This window comes from Pocillopora verrucosa, chromosome 8 (assembly GCF_036669915.1).
Source record: "Pocillopora verrucosa isolate sample1 chromosome 8, ASM3666991v2, whole genome shotgun sequence".
Classification (NCBI taxonomy): Eukaryota; Metazoa; Cnidaria; class Anthozoa; order Scleractinia; family Pocilloporidae; genus Pocillopora; species Pocillopora verrucosa.
The window spans coordinates 2052318-2075110 of record NC_089319.1 but is presented as its reverse complement, the minus strand read 5'-3'; the positions used below and the strand labels follow the sequence as shown (position 1 = coordinate 2075110).

Here is a 22793-nt window from a genome sequence, read left to right as displayed (position 1 = left end):
CATGCGGTACTTCCGGACAGCTGAAGAAATCAAAAAGAAAGCGCCAATAGAGAGCGGACCGTACCAATAATTCATCCGGAATACTTGGACGATATCAACCAATCACACTTTAAGAAACAAAAGATTTCCAAATCAACTGTGTTATTAAGTGTTAGGAACCAAAGCAAGGGAACATGAAGCTACACAACACAACACCGTGAAAGGTCGCAGTATGGTTTTGCTTTGACACCAAGACATGGAAATTTTTCAAGAACATCTTCATCTGTGGACAAATTTAAACTGATTTGAGTTGGTGCTCAGTGATACCGGCGAAAGAATGAATCGTATCGACTTCTTATGGCAGCAATACACATGAAGCGGTTTGACAGAGCGGCATACCACCAGGGGTGTCTTAATGGTAACTAAAGATGGCTAAATTTAGAATCATCGTCATCGTCACTTGTAATGTCGTCGACGGCGTCATCTTTATTTCTGTCGTCGTCTCTGCCTTTATCATAGTATTTATCATTGGAACTTGCTTTAGTCTTTGTTGCTGCATTCTTGTTTTTAAGTCGTTTCGATTTCCAGATTTCATAAAATGTGCGAAAACCCTTCTGTTCAACGAAGCGGAATCTTTTGAGCTTCACCACACGGTCCGGCATGTCATTCTGAAATTATAGCAAACAGCAAAGCAAAAATGAACGTGGCAATGAAACCGGGTACCTCAACACATGCATCCTCGTTCCGACATCTCTAATTTAACTTAACTTGATTCCTAACGAATAAAAATGATTTTTTTCTTAACCCTTTGACCCCCAAGAATGACTTGCATCTAATTTCTCCTTACAATATCACCTCTGAACCAAAAATTGAGGTCACGAGAAGAGAGAGAATGATCACCAACTAAGGATGTGCTTTATTGTTAAACAAATTATCCTTGTCAGCACTTAAGGAAACGTACAGAAAACAGTATGGACGACATGCATGCTTGTTTTAGGGTGTAAAGGGCTAAGGAAACTTTGATGCGATGCTGATCCAACAAACAATTTTTTCTTCTACTTTTCCTTCTCGTTTTCAGCACGTTTTTTTTTCTTTAAGTTGTGTCTTATGGCGTTTTACTCACTTCAAACCATTAACTAGTTCAAACTTCTCACTGTACCACCAAACAAGTATGAAACGAAGAGACATGGTGGATCATGGTGTTTTGAAGACAAAAACTTCACTCGAAAACTGAGCAACAGAGTGATACAAACAAAGAGGTACATGTAAGTTTCTAAAGAGACTGTGGTGCTGCGTTGGTGGGACGTACTACAAGATAATATGATTTTATCAAATGGGTTGATAAAGTTTTTAAAGCTGACGTTTTAAGCGTCGGCCCTTCCTCCGAGTTAAAGGGCTGTGATGAGGAGAGAATTTACACTGATCTGCGGCAAAATAGAAAAATTTTAGTAGGAAAAAATTAAACTGACTACTGCTTACCGAAATGTCGGGTTTTTCACAGGATAAGCTGTACATCCTCTCCAAGACATTTATCATCCTAGTATTGGGCTGCACATCATCCTTTGTCATTCTCTGGTGAATGTAACATAACAGTTAAAAAAATGAACCAGTTGACAGACAGCCAGAGATAGACAGGCTCAGAGACACATAACATACTGCCAGCAGATATACACACAGATAGAAAACTACAAAAGAGATCCGTTCCATGGGAAGAAAAGATCATCTTCCCAAACCGAAAGTAAAAAGGATCCTTGTCTTCTGTATTATGGTGCAGTCATCTCAGCTCCAGCATTCTAACAACAATCATGTACAAGGCCCTACAAGGTTAATATCTTAAAAATTTCCTTGACTGCTTTGTGTCTCTATGATAATTTCTGCCCCTTCCCTTCATCCTCAAGAATACAGCCAAAAAGATACTCCAGAGAACTAAGGTAAATGCACACCCCACAAAGACAGTCATGAATAAAGACATGTGACAGAAAGCAAAGAATACAGGCAAACCAATGGACAGTCAGACAAACAGGTGAAAATAAAGGCAGACACAGGAACAGAGGGAAAGACACAGATTAGGATTACCAAATGATTGAAAATAAGCATGAAGAGAAACCAAAATGGCCTGTTCTGCTAATTCTCATACCTAAAAGTGTTTTTGGATCCCAAACCATTTTCAATATCCCCCTTACTAGACCAAAACAAATCCATTTGGGTTATGTAAAATACAGCTGACAATGGTTTTCTTATTGAAAATAGATTTCTGATACAAACCTTGACTAACTTGACCGAGTAAGAAAAATGCCGTAATTTAGCTGCTCCTGCAATTAGTGTTCCATATACTGACTGTCCAGCTGTGATTCCCTCAGCCTAAATGGTAAGTCAGAAGTAAAAGAAAACAATGAGTAATATTTATGTGTACTGTAGCTGAAAGATCCTTTGCCATTGTTTTTTGGTCTAGTCATCAATGCACTGTTCTCCCCCCCCACCCCCACCCCACCCCCCCCACTCCCCTCTCAAATGGCCATTGGTTGGGTAGAGAGTTTTAGGTGACAAGACTGAAACATGGCTGCAAAGGAGATTACAGACCACCCCTCATTACTGCATTTGATGTTAATAATGCATTTATTTCAATTGTGAACATTTAAAAATGGTTTTTGATTTGAGTATTTCCTTCTTATGCTTATTACTTGCATGCAAATGTAAAAATTGTATCCATGCTCATGCATACTAAGTAATAGTTAACAGACTTCTTAAAATATCATATAATTTATCAGAGTATAATCATATTTCAAACCTTCATGTCATCTAGTAAAGTAAGTCCTTGATTCTGATTTCTACATCCACAAGCTAATGCTTGGTAAGAAGCTTCTGATGGAGAAAACTGCAGTTTCTCCTGCAGTTGCTTCATGTAAACCTGTATTAAAATAGATGACAATTTTAAAATCTACAATTAATGAAAGCAGTAGAAAACTGTATTACTTGGATTGCAAAAATTGTTGTCTTTCAGCAATTAGGAACCCACTGCCTCACATACACATAGTAAAATAGTTATTGGGAAAATTAATTAAAGTTGTTAAATTCATTTGACAAGTCTGGATGAGAGAAAATTTGAGTGCTGGTCTTAATTAACTAATTAATTAATCAAACTGCGTAACAATCACATTCTAATTTATAATGACTCTGTATTTTAACAAGAAGGTGAAGTCAGGGGTGTATTGGGCAAAGGTTAAGCTGTTAAGGAATTCAACTCCTGACTTCAACTAATTTCCAGCCAGAAACTCTTGTACTCACATACAAGTAAATTGTGCTATATTCTAAGTTTACAATTGATGTGTACCCAATGTCCTACAAAGGAAGAGGTTAAATCTGAGGCATATGTTAAATAGGGTATTTAGAAGTATAAATATGTTTACCTTTGCCTGCTTTAGATCACCCTCTAATGCCTTTTTCTTGATTACAGAGTCAAAAAAAGTAGCATCTGGTGTAATGTTACAACTTTTCATAAGATTCATCAAGTACTCTTCTTCTGATTTTGATGATGTGAGGTGCAGCAGCATTTGAAAGGTGCGTATATCAGGATTAACATCCTCAAGAGCCATTATTTGGATAAACTTCTCCACACCAGGAAAGTAGTCATGCAAGTTTACACTCTCTTCATTCTGTTTTTCAAGTATGCTTGCTTCTTGCAAAAGATTCTCTGAGGAACTAAATTCAAAATTTATTTCACTGTCTGATGTTTCACTACCACCATCAATTTGAATCTCATGCCCAGAAGTTCTTTCCTCTTTTACAGGACCCTTTGTATCCTCAGGTAGGTGTTTAGTTTGTTCTTGGCAAGAAAGTTTAAAATCTCTTATAACTTTCAACACTGAGTTGTAAATATAAATATTTGGCTGTAATCTAAACCACTTCATTTCCTCCAGTAATTGAAAAGCTAGTCTGGGGCCTTCAACTGGATCAAAGCAACAGGCTGCTAATAACGATGTGAAGGTGTATTCATCAGGAACAAACTTCTTGTTTCGCATCTCCTGATACACATCAAATGCTCCATCAGGATTACCACAAACTGCAAAGGCCTGGATGGCTGCATTGTATGTAATAAGATTCATTTCCAGTTCATCTTTGGAAACTCTTATGCCAATTTCAGTGTAAAGTTTTTCTACTTTCTCCAAAGTACGTTCTGTAACTGGAGCTTGAGTACAAGCATAGAACAAGCTTGAGTAAGTGTGTGCTGTTGGCTTCAGACCCCATTTCTTAACCTAAACAAATGAAAAAAATACAGATTTTTAGAAACTCTAGCCACCTTTTTATTGCTACAAGATGTTTCAGGGATACTAGAGTTTTGCTGTGGATACATTACGGAAGACCATCTCCTATTGTGGTGATATAGTAATATAGTAAGTATGCAGGAATCCTAATCAAAAGGTTTAGTTCTGCCCCTTGAATGGGTCTTTTTAGTGTGATTTTGGACAAGAGAGTTGCTCAAAGTTCTCCCCCATCCCTTCATGTGAGGTAAAATGCTTTGGGGTAAATATGGCCAAGCATCACATCCAGAAGAGAGAAGGAATACTTCTAACTGCTTCATGCCACTGAAACAAGGCTATCAGTGCTAGCAATATGAGCCATCTGGCTAATAAACGGACTCTATTTTACATTCTCTTGTGGAAGGCACAATCATGAAGGAGCTACTCAGTTTGGCAAAAAATCATTGGTGGTGAACATAAGAAGGAGCATCACAACAACTAACTTTGCTTAATCCCACTCTCTCTCCCAGTGAATTGATTTGTTACATTTTACTTTCTGTAGGTTGTAGGGGTAAAGCATCATTTGAAGGATACCATTATTTTCGTGAAGTAAACAATGTATTGCATTACAACTTAAGTTTATAAGGTGTTACTTGCTGCAATCTATGTACTGTTGATTTCACGACTTTGAGCAATATATTTTTCAAAGATAAATTTCTAAGTCATAAGAAATTTAGACAACATATCACTTACATCATTGAAGAGTTTGAAAGCCTTCTTGACTTGCCCAGTCTTGGCATATGCAGAAATGAAAATGTTGTAAACTTCTATCTTTGGGTTAAGTCTGTCCTTTTTCATAGAAGACAAGAGTTCGAGGGCTTCATCAACCTGGTAAAAGTTGTCTTTAGTCAATAAATTTCCATACACATCAGTCTCTAATGACATCATTGAGCTAAGAAAACTAAAAAAGCAAAAAAAAAAACACATGTAATTAACGGACAAACTAAAGATAGAGTTATCTTTACATAATCTTACCTTGTTTTCGTGAGAAAGCCTCAACATTTGTCTTGCATACCAATTAACTTTTCCTTTGCGATTTATATCGGCATTTTTTCTTTCCCATAGATTCTCTTCCTCCCCTGTAGCCTCAACTTCCCTAAACATATACCGAGACGGTCGCAAATACCCCTTTCCAGATTTCTGACTTTTCAGTTTTCTATATGAAAATCTTTTCGGTTCCTCTTCGTCTTCAGTCTCCGGATCAGACTCGGGATCTTCCTCTTCTTTTGAAACCTTATCATCCTTTGAATGCGATCCTGATGTGAGATCGTCCCGAAGATGATGTGGCCTTGGAGGAGACTGCGTTTTGTCAAAACCGTGCGCATGCTGTTTCGTTCCTGTTTGATTCCACTTTTTGGCCTTAACAGGCGAAGATGTAGAATACATCTGACAAAGAGTGTGACTTAATGACCTTCTCTGTGGATACACGTGGGATAAGGAGTATCCAGATTCATTACATAGACGGACAAACTGATATAATTTGTGATACCGCAATCTGCTCATCGAGACCGCCATGTTGGATTTATCCGCTCATGAGTATTTCTGCTGGATGATTGCATATTCTCATTGATCGACGCGAAATGCCTTATGGGGTATGTTTGAGTACCAGATCTCTTCTCAATCAACGTTTGTGAAGGCATGTCGTAATAACATCTGTATTCGATCGACCTGGAAGTCGAAGTTAAAGGTAAGAAATTCTTTTTGTCAGTTTTTTCACCTGTAAAAAAACTTACGGTTAGGAATAGTATTTAGGAGTTCGATGAGACAGCTGGCACTACTTAGATACGAGTCTTTTACGGTAAGTGTGGCCATGCTGGCCTGTTCTAAACCAGCATGCACCAGTACAGTCCATGATTATTTACATTCATGGTATTGTAACCGGTAGATTTTTAAGCCTTTCAGTCCCATGATCTTGTTCAAAATTAACGGTGTCTTGGATCACTTCGATTACATTGAAACGAACCACTTCTTTTTAATTATTAATTGTGTATCTTAAATTGTTTGTCATGACGAAACACGATAAATCAGTTGATCGTCTCTGTTTAAGAACAGGTTGACCTTGTGTCACGCACTTCCGGTCAGTAAGAGTCTCTGAATCAGTGGTGCTTACTTTAAGATATATCGGGAGATGTTTCAAAAATTGAACTAAAAAATTAAGATTTTCACACTATTGTAACCTAGGATAAATTCACAAGTTTATTCAAGTGTATTTTCCACTCCTACTAGATAAAATGCCTAACTAAATATCCATCGATTGAATGTTACCCCACCCCTCCCCCCTCAGTTCTAAGACTACGTTAGAAGACTCCTAAGAGAGAATGACAATTGGAGAAACGTGTCTTTCGCAAAAAACAAAACAAAACGAAAAGAAACAAACAAAAAAAAAATAAACCTAACGATTCAGTTAGGGCTCGAACTCCTACTGCCTTTTTGTTCGAGAATTTCTTTATTGCAAAAATATTATTTTCAGTAGACCTCAAAATGAGATTAAATTTTGCCAAGATAATGTCGATACCTAATTTTTCTGATATTTATGCGTTAAATGTATATTTACAGGCGTTAGTTCTTAGAGCTCCACATCTTTTTCCACGCACCCTTTGCCACCATGTCATCTAACTAAGCATGTGATATAATTTTTCTGCATAAATTATCACGATATTGTTTCTGCATTGTTCATTAACAATGCAAAGTAAAACTACGTTCCGCCTATTTTGATTGCGGAATTGAAACCGAGAAAACCATTTCACCCTCCCTTTGCGGGAACTACACAAAATGAACAAATCACGAGTATTTTGTCTGGTAGGAAGGTGAGTTTATTTTATAGCGTCCGTTTAATCAGGTTAACATTAACTACAGAACGCGCATTTCTTAATGGCTTTAAATTTGATGACGCTGTATATGGATATAGCAATATGCTATCGAAGTCGAATGGTCTAAACGGTGAAAATTTGGTGAGAAACGGTGCAAAAAAATTATCTTTATCACTATTATTGATAAAATTTTAAGTTTGTATAGTTTGCTTAAATTTTTTTCACTCGTTATTAAACTCCGAGGCACCACAACTTCCTGCATCGAGAAGAAAGGCGTGTTAAAAAAACCCGCAAAATTTGGTACCAGCCTGAAAGCATTACGACGGTTTTTTTTTTCTTGATAGGTGGACCTCCCTTTAAGAATTAACACTTAACGTTTAGAAAATGTCGTTTCTTTTATTATTGTCACTTGATTACGCTAGTAAACAAGCAAATCACAAAGACGTATTTGCAAATTTCGAGAGGAAAGCCACAGTGGTTTGCCACCTGTTATACCACCATACTTATTTATCCACCTGGGTTTTACTTACGAAACGATTTTGTGTTCAGACCGCCATTGTTGATATGATTATGCGTTGTTTTTACAAGTAATTGAAACATTACTCATCACTAAATTAAACTATCCCATTTCATTTTCAGAGATCCGATTTCACGCATAGCAACCGCAGAAAACGTCGGAGACATTTATGAAACGACTCTTGCATCTTCCACCGCGTATGAATTGCCAAGTGCGTCTGAAAAACCGCGACAAAGTCCTGTCCCAATTCGTTGGAGTCAAGCATCGCAGAAACGCGATAGCTACGTCGCAGCGATAAGCACTTCGGAAATAAACCTTGAGCGCATCGCTACCGGTAAAAATCCTTCGACAATGGAGGAAATACTTTTACAAGATATGGGCGATCAAAGTCTATCGGGATCGATAAGTAAACGTGAATTGTTGAATAAGGTGGGACTCTACTTGATTTAATGTTTGTTGTGTTAGTGCATGGTGTGATACAAGACAGCAGTAGGAAACATATGTCAGAAGTAAAATCCATATTCAGCATTGTTTTAAAAATCATATTGTAAACCTAAACAATTGACATCTTTCTCCTTTCGTGTAAGCTGCAGGAAAGATGTTTACATTCAAGGTCTCCACAAGTTGATGCAGTAAATTTAGTTTTCAAATGACAATAACAGAAAGCATACTTTGTAGTATATGAGTTTCTTTAAGTTAAAGGAGACTTCGGCCATCTTGGTATAAGATCTCATAATGATTTTTGTTTAACGTGGTTCCTTGCAATTTTATCAGAGCCTTCTTAGGTAGTGAGCAGTAATCCAATAACAATCAAAACTAATTTGATTTGATTAAATTTTATTTGTTTTCCACGCAGAAAATTGATTACGTGTTAGTTTATTCTGAACCTGAGTTGGAGAAGAGAAATGAAGAGGAAGAAAAGGAAAAAACGGATATGAGAGAAAAATACGAGGAGAATCTGAAAAAGCAAGGCTTGATGATAGAACACGTAACATCTAACAAACAGGTTTGAAAATACAATACTTAAGGAATCGTTTGAGTGGCATGTTGGCAATTATACTTTCGGCCTTAATTTGACAGGTTCACTGCAACATCCAGGTCCCGGTTGTTCGAAGGTCGGATAACGCTATTCACAGAATAAATCTCTATCCGGTGGATAACGCTCTACGGTTTGCCATCACTTATCCGCTGGATAGCGATTTATCCGTTGGATAGCGTTATCCGCCCTTTGTGCAGCTGGGCCTAGATCTGTAGATATAACATTTGTAATTTAATCTTTCCTGAAAGTAGATTTATTTCTGTAATGTATTGAAATCCTATGGACTAAACAGAAATGACAGTTCTAATCCCTGAAAATGAATTTTTATTTACTTTTTTTTTTCCATCGTAGGAAAACCTTACCTTTGTTCTTGTCCACGCTCCCTGGGACGCTCTGGCCAAGTGCGCAGAGGAAATGATGATTCGGGTTCCTGTTCGCGAGCCTGAAAGGCTAATACACCTCAAGTCTTCGAAAAAGAGTAAATGGCTTCAAAAGGCCAAAAATGTTCTTAATATTTTCCAACTTCAAGATCGTTCTCTCATGAAACCTGATCGTCAGGTAACCGCGGTTTTTAGTCGGGCAAAGTCAGACTGTTTCCTTATCGAAGACAAGGAAACGTTTTTTTCCGACATTGACCGAAGCCGCATGACCCATCGCTTTCTACTCTCGACGAAGTATTCGTCTGAAATGGACGACTTCGGAATCTCTCGTCTGCTGCATAAAGGGGTCTACGAATGTGCATATCCCTTGCATGAAGATCTTCGGACAGAGAGCGAAGATAATCTTCCGACAAACGAACGTCAGCGATTATGTCAAAACTGGGCATCTTTTAGTCAGTGGTACAAGTATCAGCCCCTTAATGCGATAAAGAATTACTTTGGGACTCGTGTAGCATTGTATTTTGCCTGGCTAGGAACGTACAATTTCATGCTTGTTATTGCTGGTTTAGTCGGCGTATGCTGCTTCGTCGCTGGTCTTATAACAATGGAAACATTTCAACCAGTTAAGGAGATCTGCGATGAGAGAAACTCCGAGTTGTTTTACATGTGCCCGCTTTGTGACAACGATTGCAGTTACTGGACCCTAACAAAAAGCTGTGATTACGCTACAGTATCACATCTGTTTGACCACGAAGGAACGGTGTTCTTCGCGGTTTTTATGTCTCTCTGGGCAACCGTGTTTCTGGAGATGTGGCGAAGACGTGAAATAGGCTTAGCTCACGAATGGGACATGTTGCATTTTGAAGAACAATTCGAACCACCTAGGCCAGCTTTTGTTACAAAGGCCAAAAACAAGCGACCCAACCCTGTGACAGGCAAATTGGAGCCCTACATTCCGTTTTCGTTGCGGGCGGGGAAATTCACATGTGGTTTTATAATAGTTTCGTTCATGGTTTTACTCGTGATTGCTACTTTGGTTGGAGTTGTCATTTACAGAGCAGCTATGGTCGCTGTTTTGTCCGCCTTCCCGGACGAGGACATACAGAAGGGCGCGCGAATTATAACCTCTTTGACAGCTTCTGTTCTGAATCTTGTCGCTATTACTGTGCTGGGAGTTGTGTATGAGAAAATAGCGGTCGCGCTAACCGAGTGGGAGTCCCCCCGGACCAGAACAGAGTATCAAAATATTTTAACACTGAAGCTATTTTCTTTCCAGTTTGTAAACATGTACTCGTCGCTGTTTTACATTGCGTTCTTCAAAAGCAGTCGTATCGTGGGATATCCTGGGAATTATAATCGAATCGGCGGTGGAAGAATGGAAGGATGCGACCCATCGGGATGTTTTATTGAGTTGTGCATTCAGTTAGCTGTTATCATGGTTGGCAAGCAGTTCATCAATTCCATTTCCAAGTTTGCTTTGCCGTTAGTATTTTACTCGTCTGTTTTTCTTTTTTTTTTTTTTTTTTTTTCATAGTAACTTGAATTAAGTTGGAACTGAGAAATGGGAATCAGAACTAAAATGTCTATATCAGGCCCCAGGTGTTCAAAAAGACGATAACGCTTATCTGATGGACGCGTTTGTCTCTTTTGTGGGCATTTATCCGCTGGATGGCAAGGTTCTTTGAACGGAGTTGTCCAACTTATTAAAAACAACGTCAGAACTTTGGCTTGGTCGACTAATCCACACAGGGGGAGGGGGGAGAGTTGAATGGGTGGTCAAATTGATTTATTTTTGTGAGCACACTTGAAGAGAAGAAACCACTCTTACTTAGTTACTTATGATACCTTTCCCTCGTGGCTGACAGGGTGTATTACATTCTGTCGCCATATCTTCTAACTTACTCCTTTAGTTCGTTAATTTGCTCGCCTGTTCGAAATTTCTTTGGATTGTTACACAACTGCCCTCTCTTTGCTTCGTTCTTTCATTCGTAAGTTCGTTCATTTGTTTTAAAGAATGGTTTTTTTGTTTTGTTTTTCAGATCTTTCGTGCGTTGGTGGTACGGGCGTAAGGAAAATGAATCAAATGCACATCCTGAGCAGTGGGAGATAGATTATCTAATTAATGGTGAACCGGAGTTGAGAATGTTCTACGAATATCACGACATGGGTAATGTTTGGTCTTCACTTGGTTTGAAGTCTCATGTTGATGGCTGTGTGTTGTTGATATATTGATTTTGTCTTCATTGTGTACCTATTAATGATAAAAAAGAACCTCATCAATGGGCTTGTAAAAAGTTCCTCATTGTAAGATCGTCAAGGTAAAATAGCAAAGACTAGGATTTTCCCGCCAAAATGACGCAAATTCACGTGTATGCTAATTGCTGTAACAGGTAAATGTAATTTTCAGGTTTCTCTTTTTAATCTGGGAATTAAAAGAAGTAATTTTGTAGTGAATTTTGATATAGGTGGTTCATCTTTAGCGAATTCTAGGTCCTCCATCAGCGGAAACGAACGGAAAGGCAGGGGCGCGAAAAATTTCTTTCGCGTAACGAGCTAGAGCGTGTAGGAAAGTACCGATTCTTTGCGACCGCAACAGCAGCGCCTGCCTGCTTGCCATTTTCTCGCGCCTGCTCTTTCTCTCGTCTCCACTATCTGAGGGCCAGGCTCGAGCTAACCAAGCTTTCGTTTCATTTTATGTCTAGTAATCCAGTTTGGTTTTGTTACCATGTTCGTGGCTGCATTTCCCCTGGCACCTTTGTTTGCACTCATCAACAATATCCTGGAACTTCGCATAGATGCCATTAATTTCGTCGTTAACTTCCGTCGACCAGTAGCAGAGCGGGCTCAAGGGATTGGTGTCTGGTTCGGAATTCTCCGCACCATGAGCTGGTTTGCCGTAGTGGTGAACTCTTTTGTGATCGCGTTTACGTCAGAATTCATTCCGAGGTATGTGTGCTAACATAAACTATGTTTCATGCTTCAGGAGTGTCAAATGTGATGTACAAGTTCGGTTGAGCATTGTCGCTTGAAAATGAGGCTACAGTGTGCCTTGTCACTTTCGGGATAAACTTGTGTAGCTGGGGCTTGCACAGAATAAAAGATATCGGGGAAGGTAGAGAGGGGGAGAACTTTGCCTTCATCCCGGTGGAGGAGGGGTTGGGGAAGTAGGAGAGAAGCCCTGAGGTGATAGACTAACTCCTCGCTAACAGAAGCAGATATTTTTCTGGCCGCCTTTTGTAAAGTCGACTGCACTGTACCATTCACTCTGACGAAGGGCTGACGCTCGAAACGGCAGCTTTGAAACTCTTTACGGTGGCCAATTTACATTATCAATTCCGGCGGTTGATCAAACCAAATCATCTTTTTGCATAACTGTACTATAGGTTTGAAAGTGTGATCATAAATAGGATAACAATATTTAAGTTTTGGCCTTTGAAACCTATCATACCGCCCCGAAGTCTTCTGACCAGGAGTGGCAGTGTTTTGAGATCAAGTGTTCTATAATTCATTTTATTTACGTTTTACTTATTTTTTAGGGAAGTGTACAAATACGCATACAGCACCGACGGAAGTTTAACTGGCTATGTCAACAACAGCTTGTCTTACTTCAACATTAAAGACTTCAGTGAGCTGTCCCTACCTCGGGATCCTTTCAAAAACTTACCTTACAACAAAACCTATTGCAGGTAATCTTAGAACTTTACAAATTCCTTTGTCATTTAACTGCATAATTGTTGGCCAAACTTACTGAGCTGATATTTGTTTCACTAGGTACAAGGAGTACTTTGACCCACAAGAGCCGTACGATTTCAACCGTCAGTATTTCTTCGTTCTCGCTGTCCGTTTAGCTTTCGTCATTATCTTCCAATACTTCGTTTTCTTCATCGTTAGTCTCTTGGATTGGCTCATTCCCGACATCCCCCGCAAACTTGAAGTGAAGATAATGCGCGAGAGTTACGTCGCTAAGCAATGCTTAACTCGAAGTGAGGCTGAAGCGTCACGTGACCTAGACGCACGTGTGTCGCACACTGAAGGTTCTACAGATTCTCTTTACATGTCTTGCGAGAATGTAAACAGATCAAGAAAGTCTAGTAGTATTGCTAATGGAAGCAGACTTGGCATCAATAGAGTATGATGACAACGTACATCATTGGAGGATGGAATGATCAAAATCTTGTCTGAGCTTTTCTCTTTGAACTTGGATTTTAATTTGGTTGAGCATGAGTCAAAACTGATTTTCTGTGTGACGTATTTTGTATATTTTATTTAGAGTCTTCCTTCTTTCTTTTGGTTTTATAAGTCTGCATTTTTTCTTGGAACAGACTCATAACAGGCATGTAGCATATGTCCTAACCAAATTCGGTTAATAAATGGAAGTGAATCGACGAACTGCGTTTGCCACGATTACTTTTTTTCACTATCACAAAGGTCAAAAGTCCGGGGCTTCCACTCTGGCTCAGGCTAACGCTACTTTCATGCGTGTTACATCCATTTTTTTTTCAGTTTTATCTGGTCTGTTTCTCCTTTGAATAATCGGCTGAATGCGATATAGAATTACTGTGTTAAACCTTCCTTTTTGGGCCTTCCCACCCTCGCATTGTAAGCACTCGAAAAAACATGATGAAAAAAGTCAGCACGACAGACGCTAAATTTTTGATGAGATTTCCACCTGATGTATTGATTTTAAAGTGAGGGCCCTAAAGGGGCAAGACCATCATGAAATATAAAACATGAAAAATGTAAAGAATGTCCTCTACAAGATTGGCCAACTTCTTCTTCGTGATTGGCTTATTAACGCGCGAATTTTTCACATATTTATGATCGGTGTTCGATTTTCTCGAGTGCCGCTGCCACCATGTTGGCGAGTCGCTGAATTTTTCATAAAGCAGAAGTTTGGTTTGCGAGAACTTGAGCCTTTCCCGCGCAACATGATATTTTGAAGTAATATGGAGACCAAGAAGCTTGTGGAATGGTAAGCTGAAGTTTAAGTTTAGCCACATTATATATATATAACTTATGGTTATTTTCTTGCTCCGATTTTCTGAAATTGAGGTTGTTAAGGACAACTTGCCGCGTTTGGTCGTAGAAGTTCGACACTCAAAAGCCAGAAATTACAGCTTCTCAGTCTAGGTACTCGATTGCCTTCACTAAACAATTTTCACGACTTCGTTAGATTACTTCACGACTTCTTGATAAATAGCCGTACACTTATTGTCAAATGTCATCTTCTTCAACGAATTTGTTTAATTTGCCTTTTGATATTTCTATCTGTCGCGTTATGAATTAACAATTTACTTAAGTGAGAAAGAAAGTTGTTAAATTGACTTGAATTCTTTCAAATTTTTTTAGGCTTTGGAGGCAACCATTTTGAATCCAAGCTAAAGAGGATACTATTAGAACTTTCATGGTTGAGGCCTTCAGAACGCCTTGTGTTTTTATGCTTGTTATTTTGGTTAAAATTGTTATTCATGTATTTGAGTGTATCGTACATATCTGACACATCCACAGGTACGAAACCAAGTTTTTATACGGCGCTTTGGACGAGAACAAAAATATACCCAAAAAGACCCTTGAAGCTGTGTGAGTATACATCAAACGGCTGATCACAGAGTGTATCTGATCATTTCCCTGTCACTAAGCGCGCACTTTCTGTCAAATTCTTTTCTTTTAGTCAATCTAAAAAGAACGTTCATGACGAAAACATGAATTCCTTAACTTTAGCTGGAGAAACATCTCCTCCAAAGTCGAACGATAAGAGGTTAGTTCATACATATTTGTTGATGTCTGTTTTATTACTAATAAAATCAGTGTTCGAGTCTAAACTTCTAAGCTCGTTTATTGGCTGAGAGAGCACCAATAAATCCCCAACAGAAAACAAAATGTGCAAAAAGTTAAAATTAAAAATTTGTGAAAATTACGTAAGTTTGCAATAAGGAGCAACTTATGAGAGTCGTTTTCCTTCTTGTTCTCTCTGAGAAAAACTAAATATTCTCAATCTCAACATGACTGGGAGAAATATATTTTACTCTTCCATTTTTATTTTTTCAGTAAGATTGCTGGTCACACAATCAATCAAATGCGGGCGCATAATGAGTGCGTGACACATCCTAAGAAACGTGCTGTACGCGATAAAAGTAATTTGAGATTATTTGCATGCGGTGAGACAGTCAAGAGAATTCTAGTGTAAGATTAACTATTTGCATATCTTTCGCTTTTGATGGCACACCCAAGTGCGAGCGGGCTGCGCTCTCGCGTTCCAGCCAACGAAAGTCCTGGCACAGGTCCCCAAGAGTCGTTCGCCGATCAAACACCACTTTTGGACGAAGAAGCTGTTTTATCAAAACATCAAATGATGGAGGAGCAGACGCTCGAGATAGAGTTGGAACACATCGAAGTCGAAAAGAGGGAGAAAGAACGGCTCCACTTTCGCGATGGCAAGCGGCTGATCGACTATGTGATCGCTTACGAGACGCCTTCGAACGAAGATGAGTTAGACGAAGAGGAAAAGGAAAAACTGAGCGAAAAAGCAGAGAAAAGAGAGAGATTTCAGCGAAATTTAAAGCAAGCTGGGCTTGAAATCGAGTACGAAGAAGAGGTTACTACAAAGGTAAGAAAGTAACTAATCTCCATGTTTATGTATTGGTGTAAGATTCGATGCAAATTCAATCGGGTATGCTCAATTCAATAAAACAAGGAAAGAAAACAGTTTTACTTTTATCGAAATATAGATGAACATATGGCCGAAAGTAAGATAAAGGAGCACTCAAATGTTTTTTGGGAAATTAAGCTTTGTTGTAGTGTATCTATACTAAAACAATTTCATACGACAAAATTCTCTTTGCGATATTTATTATCGTATGTTGTATAAAATTTGAATATTCTCGAGTAAACCAAGGTGCTAAAAACCTAAGGAATTGCCTTTGCGCTCAAAATAATGACTTAAATAGGGTTTTTGATTGCCCTGCTCCTCATTTTGAGTATAAAATATGTAGAGAATGAAATTTCACTTATGGAACTTGTCAGGGTAAATCTATTTATTTTTGTAACCGTTGTGGCTCGTGTTCTTTTGTTCTTAACTAGACAACGTCTGGTGTTTGCTTCCCGTTACACAGACAACAATATTTTTGTCTCGCGACGTCTAGAATGCGCTTTTCTGTAGATCGTTTAAAGGTGTATCTCTCTTTTCTTACGAGAAGTTTCGAACGATGACCCAAATATCGTAAGGATATCTACAACTTTTCACCCTTGTAGCCCACGACGTGAAAATATTTACATATCTTAACTTGTCACGTAATCTTCACACATTTGTCACGTCTAAGTCACATTATGAATAACGTTGGATCAACACGTGCGCCTTGCAACTTTTATTACGTGTGTCAGAAAAACACAATATTTGCCTAAAGAAATTTACTTTTAAGCGTCTTATTTAGTTCTGTAGCTCGTGAATTCAAACTAAATATATTTTTATCAAAAATAGACGTGGATTGTGAGAAAAATTCGAAAGAACAAGTAAAAAACGCCCGCGATGTCACCGCGATACAAAAGGCAATTTGCATTTTTACTGTTTCGCAAGCTGAAGATTTAGGAGGACGTCTAATAGGGCAGCTAAGTCTTTTCTAAATCTGTGATTCAGTGTTGTTTCGATCTGAATTTGAGAGATGTTTCGAACATATTTGAAAATAGGCACAAACGCACACTAAAATGTAGGGTGGTAATTGAGATAGAGAAGGCTGAAAATAAGGCATCCATTTAGGAATTTAAGAATGGTCATTCGTAGACTCTGTTAACAGGACATGGGACACTAGCTGTGATCAGACGCACTGTTCGTAACATCAGGTAGCACATGTCACGCACACGTTGTAAGAGCACTGAAGTTCAAATAAACATCAATTTGGGCGAAAGTGTCACTGACCAACCCCTTCTCAGTTGGTACTTGTCAGTTCTGTTTTTATAACATTTGCTTGCACATTATTTTCTCGTGGTGCTAGGTTTCCTTAGTGTTCAGAATTTAAGATCTGCACTAGCTCTTCCTGTTCACCGGTTGCTCTTTTGTGGGTCCTTTTTTTTTTTTTGATCCTCATGCCTAAGTACTGACGGAAAATGACCGAAAACATTTCGGCTCCTTATGCTACAATTGCGGTAATAATATTTATTAAATTTCTCAGTCATGATCGCTTAATAGTCGAGGTACTCATTACCACACTTCAATTTATAGGACGACAAAACCAAGACACACTTTTTGAAAGTTCACGCTCCATGGGAACTTTTAATCAAGACCGCAGAAGAGATGATGATGAAAATGCCCATAAAGGTAATCGATGTCATAGATTTGTGATTCACATTTCTTGATTTTTCTGTTGTTTGTCGTACATTTTCTCGCACTTAAAGTATTTTTCATTTTACCCTCTCCATTAGTTTGTTTGAATATGTAGGCATTTACATTTTTCGATCTATTTTCGTTCTGTTTGTTTCAGGAAAGTGATATTACAACGAAAGGCTGGTACGAGAAAAACGTAGGAGAAAACATCCGCGATATGATTGATCGTACTAATCCCTTCGAGATCCACGATGGCACCATCACCAAGTCAAGGAATTTTTTTATGGGTTACTTCAAGAGCGATCGCTTAGAAATTTATGTCGGCCATAAGAACAAAGACACTTTCTTCAGCCGAACGGACAGGAGTCGAATGGTAGAGAACATCTGTAGTCATATTCAGTTTGGTGAAGAAAAGTATGATGTTGGAATTAAAAAAATGATTCATGAAGGAAACTTCACTGCATCGTACCCTCTCCATCCTGGTCCCGAGGAATGTTCTGAGGGGGAACCCCCCACGAACGATAGGCAGCGCTTGAGGCGTGACTGGGCGCGGTTCGGACGTTGGTTCAAGTTTCAGCCGTATGACGCTATCAAGGATTATTTTGGTACCGAAATTGGCCTGTACTTCTCCTGGCTGGGATTTTACACAGTCATGCTTATTCCTGCCGCTCTTTTTGGGCTCTTCGTTTTCTTGTACGGTTTCATTAACGCACGCGACTTTCAACCCGTAAAAGATATTTGCAACAAATCCAACGAACGTAAATTCTACATGTGTTCCCTGTGTGACGGTCAATGCCCCTACTGGTCTCTGGTCTCAAGCTGTTATTACTACATCGCAGCCCATGCATTCGATAACGACAGCACGGTTATCTTCGCTATTTTCATGTCTGTGTGGGCGACGGTGTTCCTGGAATTTTGGAAGCGACGTCAAGCTGTTCTTGCCTACCGCTGGCACATGATGCATTTTGAAGACGTCGAGGAACAGTTCCGTCCAGAGTTTGTGGTCACTGCCCCAACTTGGCGGGAAGATCCTGTCACCGGAAAGGTTGTACCTCATGTCCCAAACATGACGAAATACCAAAGGTTTGCTGGAGTTGGAAGCGCAATCTCGTTCATGATTTTCCTGGTATTAGCAGCGGTCATTGGAGTGATAGCCTACAGGGCCTCGGTGTTTGCAGCTTTAGTGCGCAGCGAAGAAAGCAATGTGCGGAGAAATGCCAAGATTATTACAAGTGTTACAGCAGCCTTACTTAATCTGGTGAGTCTTTTTTAACTTTAGCTTAACCTTCTTTCCTCGCCCCCCCCCCCCCCTTCTCCCTTCTCATTATTCTGGATTGCGATGTAGTCATTTCAGAGGGAACCACTGGGTGAAATGCAGGAAAAATACGCGATCACACGCATTTAGTTATTTTTCGGTCAATTGAGCAAATCTTTGATCAAGTTATGGAAAAACATCTGAAGTAAGGGCAACCTACAGCTGTCTGGAACATTTGTCATGACTTCCCAATGCAAAACCAGAGTTTTCAAAGGAGAGCAATACTGATATGAAAAGTTTGTGAATGATTAGCCACAGGAATCGACATTCTTTAGTTCAAGTCATCATTACGATTTTTTCATTCGATTTAGGTTTTCATCAATTTGTTGAAATTCTTCTACGAGAAACTGGCAATATGGCTCACCAATTGGGAGAATCCGCGAACAGCGACTGACTACAAAGACAGCTTCACCTACAAGATGTTCCTATTCCAGTTCGTGAACACTTATTCCTCGATCTTCTACATCGCTTTCTTTAAGTTGAACCTTGTAGTTGGCACACCGGGCAACTACCGGCGACTGGGAGGTACTGGACGCTTAGATGGGTGTGGCGCTGCAGGTTGCCTCCTTGACTTGTGTATACAGCTGGCGATCATCATGGTCGGGCAACAGATTATTGGAAACATTACGGAAACTGCCATCCCGTGAGTATACCGCAGAATTCTTGAACCCCTTTGTAACTAGAGGGGTGGGGTGGGGTAGTGATGTGCACGTCACGAAAGGAAGAAATAGCTAAAGCACGATTACCTCAGACAGACCAACCTTTATATAGCTTCAACTATTTTAACTTTTCTTTAGTGGCTTGATGAAATGGTGGAAACTGCGCCAAGCAAGGAAAGAAACCGATGACATCCCTCAGTGGGAAGAAGATTACAAACTGAGCCCGTTACCAGAACACAGTTTGTTTTGGGAATACCTGGAAGTTGGTAATACTCTCTTCTCGTTATATTGCATTGGAATTGTGAGAGATAAGGTTGATTATTTTTCAACACACGGCTAAATTGTGCAAATAGGGGGGGCTTACAGTTCCTATAAATTAAGACTTTTGATAAATAATTTTACTGCAGGTTTTTATGCAAAGAGTGTGCTCATTGACCGTGTATTTACTTCATCTTCATTACTTAAGTGTCATCTATTTTTATGAGCAGAAAGTATTTGGCGGAGCGTTGATTTGGCAGCTTAAACCACAAAGAAAAAAGCGTTTTTGTACATATTTTTTCCTGAAAGAGAGGGTGCAACTTTGGTGGGAAGGAAATGTACTACATGTTAAAGGCTGAGTGTATTTCTTTTCTTTTTTTTAAAGATACGGTGTCAGGAATATCACCCAAGCAATACTAATTTTTTTTTTTGGCATTAATTTGTACGTAGTAGTTTCATTATAGCGAGTGATTACATTTCGCTGTATTCCCACCGGCCCTTATCTTTATTTTTTCAGTGTTACAATTCGGATTCGTGACGATGTTTGTGGCTGCCTTTCCTCTTGCACCACTGTTTGCTTTGCTTAACAGTGCTATAGAAGTGCGCGTAGACGCTGTCAACTATGTCTGTCAATTCCGCCGACCCATCGCCACACGCGCTCAAGATATCGGAGCCTGGTACCCAATTATGGAAGGTTTAGCAAATGTGTCAGTTTTGGTGAATGCGTTTGTCATAGCGTTTACGTCAGACTTCATACCGAGGCTCGTGTACATGTACTCCTACAGCAAGGACGGAACTTTGGCGGGTTTCGTGGAAAGTCGTTTGGCGTACTTCAATATATCCGACTACAAAAAGTACGGCTTGGATGGAGAGCCAGGAGCTAAATATGCATATCAAGTGCTGAATTATACCAGCGACTACTGTAGGTAAGTCAACATGCAGCTTTACAATGAGTGAGTGTATTAGAGCGCTTTTACGAGAAAAAAAGCTGATAAGAAGAAAGAAAAAATAAGTTTTAGTAAGAACCAATTAGGACTCAAAGTAAAAACAAGCAAACTGCTTAAAGCGCGGGAAAACGCGCGTCACTAAGCTTTTATTGGTTTTAGGATTGCATCTGATTAGTTGGGAAAGTGGTGCGAGTTTTCCGGACCAATCACAGAGAAAAGTAAAGTAGAACCAGAGCAATCTCTGATCACTTTCGACACTTAATTGAAAATGACGCCATTGGTTTTGTCTTTTACTTGGGAGGTGGATACGTGGAGCTGAATCAGTCGCGGATAGCTTAACTGTACGTGAGGCGTTAAAAAGTACCGGCTTGAATGAGTTGCATGGAAGAACATTTTCAGAAAATGCCTTAGTCGTTTTGTTAATAAATAGACTTTTTATGACGTTAGAATGTTTTTTCTTTTTAGCAAAGTAAAAATCGTTCGATTTAACTTTTCCCCCTTTGATGATAATGCAGGTACCCAGGTTATAACGAGCGTGCAAATCCTTATGCCTACACTAAACAGCACTGGCATGTGATTGCTGCGAAGCTGGCGTTTGTATTTGTGTTCCAATACTTCGTTTATTCAATCAGAAAGTTTTTGGCCTGGTTGGTTCCTGATCAGCCAAAGTTGCTGGCGCTGAAAATTAAACGGGAAGAATTCCTGGCCAAGGAAGCCCTTCGAGAAAAAGAGACCGAAGAGGTCGATGTAAACACTGAAGCAGTTGCTTAGTGAGGTTGGTAGACGAGTTTCTAAAGCATTGTGACGAACAGAGCTATTGTGTGGGAAATTTGTATCTGTTGAGGAAATCCTTGTTAAAGCTGCTGGGCGCTGCTGTTTGGCAACGTTTTTTTATATTGTGCAATGTGTACTCAAGTACAATTCTTTATATGCAACATTGATGTGTACCCATTCAAATGAGAGTAACTAAACATTTCTTCTGTGTGTTGTTGTTTATTTCCCGTTTTTGCTGGGTCTAACTTCGTAATGCTATTTTTGCACCTTGAAAGATGACTCAATAAATAAGTTAGGATAAAACCGTGATGTTTGTCCATACGAATTAACTTCTGAATTTCAATTCTATGTCATTGTCTGATCGTGGTACGAGGCTTGGGTAAAATCACCAAATTTCGTAAGGCGCTGATCGGTTTCCTTTCTATATTTGCAGCAACTGATCGTGAACGATTGAAACTGGCAACTGGACTCTTCATTCAACAAACGTGGAGAAACTAACCCGAGAGAAATTATCCAAGATTTTCTAATGCCATTCTTCAGTATATAATGTAACTAGATTAACTCGTTCTCCTGATCAAAGTCTTCGAACGGTTTTGTATGTAAAGTTTTTTTTCGCATTAGAGTGTTACTTAGAGGATTAGTTGTTTCCAGACTAGTCTTTGTTCATCAAAATGTTACGTTATCGTGCAAACTTACATGGTTTTCGCTGTCTTTTTAACTCAGAAAATAATGTAAACTTCTGGTTTGATGTGGCAAGAGAAATTACATCAGTTGACGGGCGGCGAGGGTGTGCATGATCAAAATAAATATATCCAACAATAACTGTTATTTTAATTAACCTCTCTCAAAAGTGGTGACGTAAATGAAAAATTTTGGAAAACTCGCCTTTTCTACTACATTGAACGTATTCCATTTGGTGCATACTTACAATTGCTTGTGTCACACTGGCCCTTAGGACTTTGGAACAGTAGTGGCGGTAGAAGTAGTTGTAGTGTTTGTTGTTGTTCCTGCTGTTTTTGTCAAAGTAAAACAGCAATTGACGGCAACAACATCTGAGTGGCTGAAACTTTTTTTAATGACCAATTTGGAGGCTAGTTTAAGGATCGATCTGTTTAGTAGTGGTAGAGGTAGTAGTAGTAATAGTAGTGTTTGTTGTTGTCGCTGTGTATGCTTTTATTATCAAATTAAAACTGTAATTAAATGCAACAACACCTGACTGGCTGAAACTTTGTTTGATGACCAATTTGGAAACAAGTCTAAGGATCTAACTGGTTGATACAAATGTTCTTGGTACAAAGCTTGGGACAATAGTTTGACTCTTCTGTAAGCTAACCCTTTGACCCCCAAGAATGACTCTATCTAATTTCTCCTTACAACATCATCCCTCAATCGAACAGTAAGGTCATGAGAATAAAGGAAATGATCACAACTAACAAAGCTCTTGATCGTTAAACAGATTCTCCTTATCAGCATCGTAGCAAATGTATGGAAAACGGTATG

At 39.2% G+C, this 22793-nt stretch overlaps 3 protein-coding genes across 5 annotated transcripts; 2 read left to right on the top strand and 1 right to left on the bottom strand.

The window, feature by feature from the left end:
- Positions 1-54: 54 nt before the first annotated feature.
- LOC131789422 (pentatricopeptide repeat-containing protein 1, mitochondrial) lies at positions 55-5798 on the bottom strand. Its single transcript, XM_059106535.2, has 7 exons — positions 5253-5798; positions 4971-5105; positions 3387-4232; positions 2768-2887; positions 2245-2340; positions 1459-1551; positions 55-647 (listed from the first exon to the last, which is right to left on the bottom strand). The coding sequence occupies exons 1-7, from the start codon at positions 5790-5792 to the stop codon at positions 402-404; spliced, it is 2076 nt and encodes a 691-aa protein (XP_058962518.2). The 5' UTR covers positions 5793-5798; the 3' UTR covers positions 55-401.
- Positions 5799-5905: 107 nt separating this feature from the next.
- Positions 5906-13398, top strand: LOC131790462 (anoctamin-4). 2 transcript variants are annotated; one of them, XM_059107689.2, is made up of 8 exons: positions 5906-5964; positions 7727-8033; positions 8461-8610; positions 8995-10505; positions 11063-11190; positions 11726-11969; positions 12560-12709; positions 12795-13398. In XM_059107689.2, exons 2-8 carry the CDS (start codon positions 7956-7958, stop codon positions 13156-13158), a joined length of 2625 nt encoding a protein of 874 aa, XP_058963672.2. In that variant the 5' UTR covers positions 5906-5964; positions 7727-7955; the 3' UTR covers positions 13159-13398. The 2 variants fall into 2 exon arrangements, with proteins under 2 accessions (XP_058963672.2, XP_058963666.2); XM_059107683.2 differs by lacking the exon at positions 5906-5964 and adding an exon at positions 6983-7084.
- Positions 13399-15145: 1747 nt separating this feature from the next.
- LOC131790971 (anoctamin-4) lies at positions 15146-22525 on the top strand. Of its 2 annotated transcripts, none has more exons than XM_066171049.1 (8): positions 15146-15630; positions 17239-17334; positions 17498-18598; positions 18967-19298; positions 19453-19580; positions 20090-20498; positions 21152-21294; positions 21727-22525. In XM_066171049.1, exons 1-7 carry the CDS (start codon positions 15241-15243, stop codon positions 21288-21290), a joined length of 2595 nt encoding a protein of 864 aa, XP_066027146.1. In that variant the 5' UTR covers positions 15146-15240; the 3' UTR covers positions 21291-21294; positions 21727-22525. The 2 variants fall into 2 exon arrangements, with proteins under 2 accessions (XP_066027146.1, XP_058964259.2); XM_059108276.2 differs by having other exon boundaries at positions 15147-15630; positions 21035-21294; positions 21727-22524.
- Positions 22526-22793: the final 268 nt, after the last annotated feature.